The sequence below is a fragment of the Venturia canescens genome, chromosome 2, assembly GCF_019457755.1.
Source record: "Venturia canescens isolate UGA chromosome 2, ASM1945775v1, whole genome shotgun sequence".
In the NCBI taxonomy this organism is placed as follows: Eukaryota; Metazoa; Arthropoda; class Insecta; order Hymenoptera; family Ichneumonidae; genus Venturia; species Venturia canescens.
Window position 1 is genome coordinate 8,358,640 of NC_057422.1, and position 10,817 is coordinate 8,369,456.

A 10,817-nucleotide genomic window follows, 5' to 3' on the forward strand; every position below is an offset into this window, starting at 1 on the left:
TTCAAAATTTCAAATGATCGAAAATCCGAAACTTTCGACGTCACGCGATTGTGTACGCGCGAGAATGAAATTAAGGGGATTTTCCGCTGATCCCGGAAATCACAGCATTCGATATTCGCTTGCACGATGTTTTCGGACGATTGTAAAGACAAAATCGACTTTGATTTTTCCCAATAAATTGTACTCTTTGCTACTCGAATGACTCATCGATCGATGAAATATTCGAAAGGATGTGAAAAACACTTATTCGGATCGAGTGTCTTTCCAATTGAATTCGACGACGTCATTAAACGATTCGCTATAATCGACGGTTGAGCAAATCCAATTGATAATTAATGTCCCCGGCGTTCTTCCTCCGAGCAAGAAAATATTCGAAAAATACTTTTCGTCTCAAGCAAGAATACGGAATGCGCAAAAGCCTCCGACCGCGAAGGTTCGACGACGCAGAGTCGGTGGCGGAGAAATAAGGAACGAGAATTTCCGAACCCGCAAACTCAAATTCAACACGAAATTCAAAGAAAAATTCCAATTCCCAAGATAGAAAGAAAGCCCGGAAACCCAACGAAAATAAAATAAAGCTCGACTTACCAAAATGCGGCAGGACGAGATTGCACAAAACGAGAGTGAGTGCGATCCGTTGCGAGTCGATAGCCTCCATTTTGGTGGGTGCAACGTTGTTGACGTCGAAGGTGCCGGTGCGTGTGCCGGTGAGCTCGCAGGCTCGGTTTACTGCGTGCTCGTTCAGCAGCAGGAGGAGGCAAAAGCACGAATTTTCCTGTCGCCGAAGGCTTATTTTCGTCGAGATTGACGTTTAGGTGGGTTAAGCGCACGGAGTTTCCTCGCGGAGTAAAAGTACGAAGCAGTTGTATACAATATGTACATGTGTGTGTGATTAGGCGGTGATAACAGTGTAAGCACAGTGTGCACTGAACCCTGCACTCGGAGCACCCTCACCGATCACGGCGCACCACTTGTTCACGTATTTACAGAAGACACTACCGGGGCACCGCAATCACCCGCACCCCTGCTGGCTACATCCGAGATCTGTGAATGCAGAAAATCAATTTGAGCAGTGAAAAATACCGAGGCAAATACTGGGCAAGAGGCAAGAAGCGAACGAGTGTAACTGGTGCGATGGGGAATCGACGGAGTGAAGCGTCAATCGGGAACGGTATGAAAGCGCGATTTGAGCGGTTTTCTGGCGTCGCGAAGTGGCCAGGAACGAACGATCGACGATCGACGAATGCAAAGGGACTTTCGTCGCGGATAGCGCTCACGCCTCGCGTGTGCGGAGATCGCGAACGTACAAGACCTCGAGGATTGGAGGGAGGCGCACAGGCACAGCGCCGCAGAAGCGTTTCGGCATCGCCGCGCTAAGAAAACGTGAATTCGTGTCCGCCGTTTTGACCTCGCGTATCTTTCACTCTCCGCCGCGTCTGTGTGCATGTGCTTTTGAGGGACGAGCGAATATCTCCGATGGAAAAAGGCAGCCGAGGCGCTCGAGAGCTCGGATATACGCTAACGTCGGTGAACGTAAATTCTTCCGAGCGATTCTCTCCGTCTCTTTCTCTCTCGCCCGCTCGCTGGGCCCTCTCCTTCATTCGAGGTTGACTTGTACACACGTCACGTATACCTTAATGTTAATTTACCGCGTGTTCGCAGAGTCTGTGTATCCGAAGAGTTAACTTAACTCCGGTGGGATTTGTTACGCACCGTCGACATCTCGTTGCACCTTGGAATACTCGCATGCCGCGCAGCGCTTTATTCTCCTCCTTTTCTTCTTCTTCGTTTCTCGATTTCTTTACAACATCCACGTTGCTCAAGCGTTAAGGTATTTTCTCGCGAGCTAACGTGAGTTGCGACTCAGTCGATTTAGCGGGCATGCGGAACGATGGGAACGTGCAAAAATCTATGAAGTACGGTCATGCTTATAACGGCAGTGTGTTGTATGAAACGCTTCGGGAGGAATTTACGTTGAATCGTTAAGCGAGAAGGGGTTCGAGGGGGGTTCTAAGAGACGAAAAGACGATGGCGAGGGTGCGAGGAGCTTTGAAAAAAATTTGAGAGCTCCGATTATCCCTGCGACGCTTTTCGACTCGAAACTATAAACGTTTTTCGCGCGATCGCTCGCGAAAAAGTAGGAGGATTGAAATCCCGCGATAAATTTTGATGCCTACGTTCCGAATGAAAGTTATTTGATCGGGCGTCGATGGGAGGAAGGTCCCCGCGAATGAAGAGGCAGAAAAATGGAGGTGAGAGGCTCGGGCTCGAGGACAAGCTTGTTTCTCGTAGATTGTCGAGCAGCGAGGCTCCGGGATTGCGCGAGCACCGAAATAACCGCGAGGATGACTTTGTCGCTCTTTCGCGGTCTTCTCGTTCCGGCAATGCCGCGCGCGTTTACGCGCGCTTCAGAACTTTGGCTCAGACGAGACGGGGCTTTTTGAGGATTAGCACGAATTTTTAAGGCGCCGGAGAATTTTCGCGACACCAATGATCTCGTCGACGGCGAAGAAAAAATCACAAACAAGCGCTTTACGGAGTAAAATGATGGTAATTAAGTACGTGGGAAAAAGTACTACGTACGCGCGACAAAATTTTAGCGAGTATTTCGCCGGCCGCAGGAGTGTGGCGGCAATCGAGGTGCAACGAGCGGCGGCACGCACTAGCGTGCGTCGAGCGCGTTACGAGCAGCGTTAAAAGAACTGAGCGAATTTCGACCGGATATGTATTGTCGCGGAGACGGCTCGGGAAAGCTCCACCCCCGAGGAACCCCGGAGTGGGAGTGTTCGGGACGACCTCGAGCTTGCGCCCTTGACGATAACGCGCCGGCTTTCCCTCCACCGTCGAAAGCACCAACCCCTTCCGCTCGCTCGCATATCCCCTTTCTGTATGCGCTCGTCTGCGTCCGCCTTGGCTGACTCGCGCGCGGCAGCTTTCCTGCTTGGCTCTTTTCCAAACTTTCTTCCTGCGCTGCCGAAACTGCTCTCTCCCTCCGGCACCCTTTTCTCCCTGCCCGTCGCGCAACCTCCCAGACTATTTGACCAGATTCCCTCGGTTTTCCAGTCACCACAACCACAACGAATGTTCATCTCGGGCTTGGAGCATCGTCATCGGCCTTTTCAAACTTCTCGTTTATCCGATCGTCGCCGCCGCCGCGTTTATGACTTTTCAAAAGGTGTTACTCCACAGGCGGACACAACCGCAAAACTGAATTCCCTCATGACGGCGACTCGTTCTTTCTACGAACCGACGAGACCCGCCCGGAGACCTACCCCTCGCCCTCTCCCCAGCCCTCCGAATCGACTCTTCCTCCAAGCTCCACTCCGTTCAAGTCGCGAGTATAAATTCAAACGAGAGCTTCGCGAAATCATTCCTCCAGAAAAATTGACGGCTCAACTTCCCTGTTTTTTTTCCCTCCGTATAAACGAAAGAGTCAATACTCCTCGAAATCCTCGCACAAAAGCTCGTTATTATTAATAAAAGCATCTCCGCTGTATCTTCGGAACCGAGGAAGCTTCAATGGAAGGATTTTTCCCAGAAATTTCGGGCATTGTACACGCTCAACACAGAGGCCGTGCTGCGGCGTGTATATAAGCTTTAATCTCGAGTTTTGGAGCTCAGTCCGCTCAGGCACTGTTCGCGTTTGACCAGGAAAGTCGGCTAGCCAATGGAGGGAGAGCTTTTGAGGGTCTTTCGTGCGGTCGAGCAGTGTGACACGGCGTGCTACTCGCTGACGCAACGAGAAAGAGCTTCGCCGGACTCTCTGCCCCGGAGGTAGGATCCTCTCGAGGCAGCACGAGGGAAAAGAGCCTGATATGAGGGTCGGAGCTTCGAAAATCTCTGGTCCGGAGGACCCTCGATGTCCTATCTGTACACACGGTAGCTTTGACGGCGCACAGTGCTGTGTGCTTTGAGATGAAAAGTCAAAGTTTCCCGAGCTCATCGGCGATGCAGCGGGCGAATTATCCGGCGTATGCATAGTTCCGCTTCCCGGTACTCGGCTCGTACTTCCCCTTAAGAATTACTATCCACTGTGAGCCCTGCCGTCGAGTTCAGCCGTATCATCGAGCACATAAATACTCGATGTCGCGAACCTTCCTATATACCGGGCTGTTATGCCGTCGTAAGTACATACGAGGAAGAGCGTTTCACGAATCTCTCATTAACGCCGATATCGTAGGTTCGTTGCAACCGACGGTTTTCGAGGCTTTGCCCGACGCTGCGTTTCGACTCGCGACATATCTCTCGAAACGGATATAGCACTTCGAGGCAAGCGCGACAACGAGATTTTGCAGGTTTTGCCAATTTTTTAATCTAATTTCGAAAGCTCGGATTTTTTATACACAAAATTCAAGGGGCTTGGAAAGCTTCGCGGACGACAGTTTTTTTCCTTTATTCGAGGCTCAGTGCGGCGTGAATATTTGGAAATGGTGGAAACGAGAGGAGGCACGAAACACGAGCGGATGAAATTCGAGGAGGAGACCGCGGGATCTCGCGATCGCTCCGGGAGTGGGCAAACTCGTAACGAATTTCATCATGTAAAATAGTGTAAATGGATTGATATAAATAAGAATTCTCTCTGTTTTTATTCCCTCTTTTCAAAGGTTTTCTTTACTCCGGTAGATTCGTAACTTATTTCTGGAGGGACGCAGTGGAAATCTCATTGTTCGATCATGCGGCGAAAATTCGAGCACGCGGCTCCCCGAATATTCCATCCAACTCCGCGGCCGGAGCGAGAGGAAAACCGTCCCTTTTTCTCTTGGCGCTCTCGCCTTTTTCTTACTCCCATTTCGCTACGCTTGAATTTCTCACGGCGTGCAATCTCCTCGGAAAACTCGTCCGTGCGCGACACCGCACGCAGAACCGAGCGAGTTTCGAGCCCTGAATTTCCAATCGAAACTCGTCGCCCCTCTTTCTCTCATTCCTCGCGCCTCTTTATTGCCAATCGAGAGACCAAGAATCTTATCGCCCTGAAATATATATCGAACGAGTATCATTGCACGAGAATCTCAGGGTGTACGAAAATCTGCATATTTTTACAAAAGTTCTCCTCGAGCTCGCTATTTCTTCGATAAACGCGCGACGAAAACATTGCTCGGCGGTAGGGGATCGCGGCGAGGAGAAAACCAAAGACGTGTCAAAATCATACGATTGAAATATCATTACCGCTTGAGAAAAGCTTTCCCGTAAAAGAAACTCTCCGAATCTCGGAAAACAGATTTTTCATAAGTTTCGTTGCCTGCTCCCGTCGACGACGAAACAAAGAACGAGAAAACTTTTCCGAACTTGTTCAGCAAAATGAAGGATTCCAATTACAAGGAGAATTAGGATTCGTTTTGTAAGCTGAGGAATCCACCATTTTTCAAGTATTTTCAAAGCATTTAGGCGTGGCACAGTATTTTTTTAATTTTGCAGGTCTTCGACCCTCGAATGCTCTAAACAGTTCAATGTCGATGGCAAAAAGTGATGCACGCGAGAACGTGCATCTTTACGATAAATAGACGAGTATGCATGCACAGAATACGTGTGACATTTAACCATACGCATAAAGTTCATTTTCAGGGTTCAAAAATGACGAAATCCCCAGGACAATTTCCAGTCTTTTTAAACTACAATTCTCATAAAAATGTTCGTTTAGAGTACGAGAAAAAGGAATTAATTGGATCGACGAAGGGTATTGAACGAAACGAAATTCGCTAACTGACCAAAAATATCGTTGAATCGTATTCGTCCAATTAATTGGAAAGATCGATCCTCCGTTTCGTCGCTATAAAGTTGGCGATTCTACTAACCTGCGAGCACGAACGTTCCTCGCTGTACGTGCAAAAAAGAGAGAGCGAGAGAGAGAGAGAGAGAGAGCAGGAGAGGGATACGCAATTAAAAAAGCTCCGGTGAAATAGGACCTCTTTGGGAGGCTTTTGTTCGTTGAAAAAATACCTCGCGAAGCCTAGAACTCGGGCTGACAACATGCGCAGCAGCAAAATAGAGAAAGCAGCAGCCGGGGGAGCGGGGAGTTTAAACGCAGTTATTCGTATCGTCGGTGGTGTATCGCGTATTTGCACACGCGAAAGGTCGACAGTCTGCGTGGCTTTTCTCTCGCAAGCTCAACTATATTCTTCCTCTGGCATCATCATCGTCATCGCGTCCCCATTGTCTTATTCATTTCTCGGGTCCATTTATATCTCCGCGTCATTTTCCCCGTACGCCAAAATCCCTTTTTCTTCTCGTTTTGATTCAACTGTTCCTTCGATTAAAAAGGCGGCTCAAAATAAATGAAGGAGCCGAAGGTTTTGTGCCCGTAACAAAAAGCCCGTACGAGCCGAGCTCGCAGAGTTCAATGACGCGCTCGTTCCGCACAAAATAAAAAATAGTCTCGATGAAACACCTCGAAAAGTAATCGCGGAGCAGCCCTTCGCGAATCGACGTTCGGTCACGTTCAACGTGGAAAAAGCTTCCGATTCCGATTTATGTTCTACACGATCAGTATCGATGTCGAGTATGAGCTCGTAGAGCGAGAACACCCCCCGAACAAAAGCATCGAGCGTGTGCAAAGGAATTCCGAGCGTGCCGAGAAGTCTTCGCATCCCCTTTCTGCATGTCGCTCTGCGTACAAGCTTTTTCTCGCGATACCACAAGCATCGCGTACGCACCGATCGATTCTCGTGCGAAATATTCAACGAAAAAGCATTCCAAAGCCCAAAGTTCACGGGCGGGATTATTTCGATCGTAACTTCCTTCGGGAACGTCTCGCTGTTTCGTTGTAACAAAAAACTCACTGTTTCAATCTCGTTTTGACAAAGATTCGAAAAAAAACGTCCACCGACAGCACCATTCAAAATCCCAACGAATTGGAAAGAGCTCTTGAAAAACGACCCGAAATTCGGACTTTGAGCATCCCTCCTGCCGCTCCAAACGAAATCCGTTTGCACGACGCAAAGCTAACGCGCGACGTCGACGAGAAAAAAAAAAAAAAAAAAAAAAACAAGGAGAAACGATGGGGATTGCTCGGAAGAATTATCGAGGGGAATGACGTCGAAGGTTCACGGAGATAAAGAGGTAAAAGAAGGAAAGGGAGCGACCGAGAGAGAAAGTAGTGACGGACCAGGAGTATTGTGTGCTGTGGAAGTTTAATATCCTTCGGCGATCGAAGGGGTACGCGCGATTCGTGGCTTTTGCATGTGTGTATAGTTGCGATGACTGTACGAACCCCCTACGACACGTGGCGACTGAATTTATGAGTATTATCGAAACTCTATCGTGGCAGACAAAGCGTTATTCACTGAATGTTCCCTCCCTCAACAGTCTGATCCGCATCCACTTTCATTATCATCGTTATCCTTCGTATCTCAGAGAACACTGAGAAACGAAAATTCACCAAAATCATTTTCGCTGCTTCGGACATATGGGTTTGCAGCAACAACCGCGGAGGCTTCGATAACATTTTTACGAAGCAGTCGAGCCACGAGTTAAAGTAGGCAGAGAAAGTATAAAAAAGCGATTGAGGGTGCAATGAAAATGGCAAAGAAAATCTGAAAAATAACGAAATTCCGATAAAATCTTGGTCTCGTTTTTGAAGCAAAAAATATGAAGAGTCGAATGGAACGAAAACAATTCTTGCCGTTTCTCTCGTCATTACGAAGCGTCTGGACGCGAGAACGAAAAATTGAGATTTCACGATCGTTCGATTCTCGCATTGCCCAAGTGATAATTTGCATTAAACGATCGATGCTTTGTGTTTCAATTCGTATCAAAGTGCGAATAGAGCTTCTCGAAGGTTTATTCAAATTGACCTTTCGCTTTTTGACTGGAAGCCAACCATACGCGTCTCGCTTATCGTTATACCGTTACAGAGTAAAGTTCATCGGTTACATTGAAATTTCAAACTAACAAATTTCTCCGGAATCGAAAGCAATAATGAGACTTTTTTAATGAACGAGGCTTCGACCGCCAGAAGGAACTCGTTAAAGGGCACGGTTACGTCGGCGTCGTGAGTACGAAATTTGAAAATTTCTACGAAACTCGAAGTCGCGTATTGGCCTTTTGGTCCCGAATTTCAATAGTTCGCGTTCCGTGTTCACATACAAAAGGAAAGCTCCATTGAAAGGTTAATCGTATTCAGATGCATTGACGGGCTCCGTCCTATCCGCATTGCATTCAATTTTTTCATGAATCGCTCAAACACTCAGCTCGTCTTCGCCCACGTAACAACCTGATGAGATTTTCAGGCAAATGTTGTTTGACGTGCTCGCGGGGTGGCCGGCGAATTCGGAGTGTTTCGCACGGCAATTAAACATCATAAAAAACCGCCCACGCTCGTCCCCGTTTTGCGTCCACGTTTCAGAGATCGAGCTCATATTCCTACGCGTTCTCGGGAACTCTGACCTTTTCCTTGTGCTTCGCGCTATCGAGACTCGCACACGCGGCCCGGTTTGCATACGTGCGAGGAGTCGGAACTTAGCGCGTGGGCAGGAACTTGATTGATTCGAGGGAACGGAGAGCTCGAGTTGAACGAAAATTCTTCAATTCTCGCTCCTCCTTAAAATCCTCGTGCGACTTCTCTCCGTCGCAAAAAGCTCGAGTCCGAAAGTAAAACGACGACGAAAAGCCTCTGAAACGAGGATACAAACGAAAGTTTTTCCCTACCGAATCAAAATCGTTTCGACCGCGTTCGCGGTCACTTCCGTCAAAATGCACCGGCCCGAGCCCCCCCAGAAGCTCCTCACGAGTCCCCGTTGGCTCGCTCTCGCCACCGAAACGTTGGTCGACCTTAAGAACGGCCGCGGATCGCTTTGATCGAGCATCGAAACTGCACAGCTCCTCGCAACAACAAAACCATTTTCTCAGGCTTGTCCTGGTGGGACAATGTGGCTTTCCTCCACCGGCTCCATTCGCGGAGTAGAAAGCAACGCGTAGATCACACAAACACTCCCAGGGACACGCTCGTTTCCGCTTGGAAAGTTCATATATACGGAAACTCGAGAGAAAGCTCTGAACTACAGTTAACTGTAATGATTACAGTACACATATAGAGCTCAGCAGAGTAAATACGTAATATACTCGTGTCACTGCTACGTTACGCGTATCACGTACCGGCTCGCACCCCTAACTTCAAATCCGCACGATTTCACTAGCACACCAAAGCCCAATTCCCCAAGGCCAATTCCACGATATTAAGTCCTCGTCCAATCCACACTGTACTCGAAGCTCGTTTTATTTTTCTATTAATACCGACACACCAATCGCTTCTGCTTGAGTATACGGTGACGTGAAAACTTTAATGAGATTACGAAGAGGGAAAGAAAAATGGGACAAAGATGTTATTTGTCACGTTGGGGAGACCGTAGACCCAATTTTTCATATTTTTTTCAATAATTTCATTGAAATATGGAATTTTATCGAAATTTCTTCTTTGGGACGATTTTTTCGAATTTTGGATATTCAGCAAGTCGCACACACTCACCACACTCGTGCAAATTCGCACTTGGACTTTTCGAAACGTTTTTGTTTCATGCATTCACGTAAGGAATTAATCTTACGAGGTTTTTTAGGGGTAACGATTCCTAAGTCATGGATTACGATCATTTAAAAAAAATTTTGGCTTCTTCATAGAGGAAGCTTTAATTAAGCATTGTTCTAAAATCTTGAGAAAGCAATTTGTTGCTTTTAATTTTTTTTTTAATAAAATTTCAACTTATTTATCGACTTTTAACTTTTCCAAATTAATTTCCAAAAATTAAAGCGGATTTTTCGGAAAACTCATATTTTCGGAAAATTCAAAAAATCATAAAATTCAAACCGCCCAACCGATGTTTCCCAAATTCAGTACCAACCTTCTTATTTCGATAATCTATTTAAAAACAAAAAAATTAGCGATAAATCTTAAAATTTCCGGTAGTTAGAGCGTCGACACCCTTTTTTTTTAAATTTCAAAACGTCGTGGGATTCGTATTTTTTTTCAAATTCTGACCAAATTATCAGAGAATGCACAGTTTGTTCAGATTAACATCTATGCAAAACGGTAGCCCTATATCTCAAATCGTTTTCGAGTTATAAGCGTTTTAATTTTTCAGTGTCATAACACACACACACAGACACACACTTGGACATTTTTTCTAGATATGATTTTTCGATGTTTTTGGAAATTTTGAGCACATTGACATTGAAAACTGGAAAAAAAAATGTTCATCGTCACGTAGCTTCTTCCTCTATGAGTAAGCAAAATAGAAAAATCAAGTTTTATTATAGAAAAATGGGCAAATTGAAGAGAGGAATTTCGGAGTTCCAGACACTTGAAAAATGTTCGTCAGTATACAAATTTGCAGCAGTGTCGTGTCTCGGGTTAAAAATTCCTCTTTTTACCGTTTAAAAAATGAAGATTCACGCATTTGCAGCACCGAATCGGAGAAGCCTGACCGACTGGCGCGTCCCCGCGTCTACCTAGTTTTGTCTCGATTCTCTTCGTCCTGGCACGGGCGAGCGGAATTCTGACGCGATTTCTTCGGAAGGTACCGGGACGATTTGCGCGCGAACGATGACACTCGAAGAGCCCTTTTCCGAGCGATATCGAACCGCGGTGGAGTAGCCCCCGAGCTCGACGACGAAGAGAAAGAAAGCTTCGGACGAAGCTTTACAAAGGCGGATGGAAGTGGGGAAACGGAGATACGAAGGAAGGCTGGCAAATGCAATTAATTCCAATGCGTGTCTGCACGGGCCAGCGACGAGCTTCTCCCGGGAGAGCGCAAGGACACCCACGAGGATACGCGCCCCAACTCTCTGCTCGGGGAATATTTACATCGCGCAAAACCCCGGCCTACCCT

The 10,817-nt window shown here is 47.0% G+C and overlaps 1 protein-coding gene across 3 annotated transcripts in view; it reads right to left on the reverse strand.

Moving 5' to 3' along the window:
- LOC122406550 (protein Skeletor, isoforms B/C) overlaps window positions 1-2,640 on the reverse strand; it is a 41,880-nt gene extending 39,240 nt beyond the window's left edge. The window contains exons 1-2 of one of the 3 annotated variants that reach the window (XM_043412061.1): window positions 2,584-2,640; window positions 589-1,044 (exon numbers count right to left, since the gene is read on the reverse strand). In XM_043412061.1, coding sequence (XP_043267996.1) covers window positions 589-658 — 70 coding nt within the window. In that variant the 5' untranslated portion in view covers window positions 659-1,044; window positions 2,584-2,640. Of the gene's footprint in view, window positions 1-588; window positions 1,213-1,649; window positions 1,744-2,583 lie in introns of those variants that run through there. The other 2 variants (XM_043412063.1, XM_043412062.1) reach the window with 2 other exon arrangements.
- Between the last annotated feature and the right edge of the window lie 8,177 nt (window positions 2,641-10,817).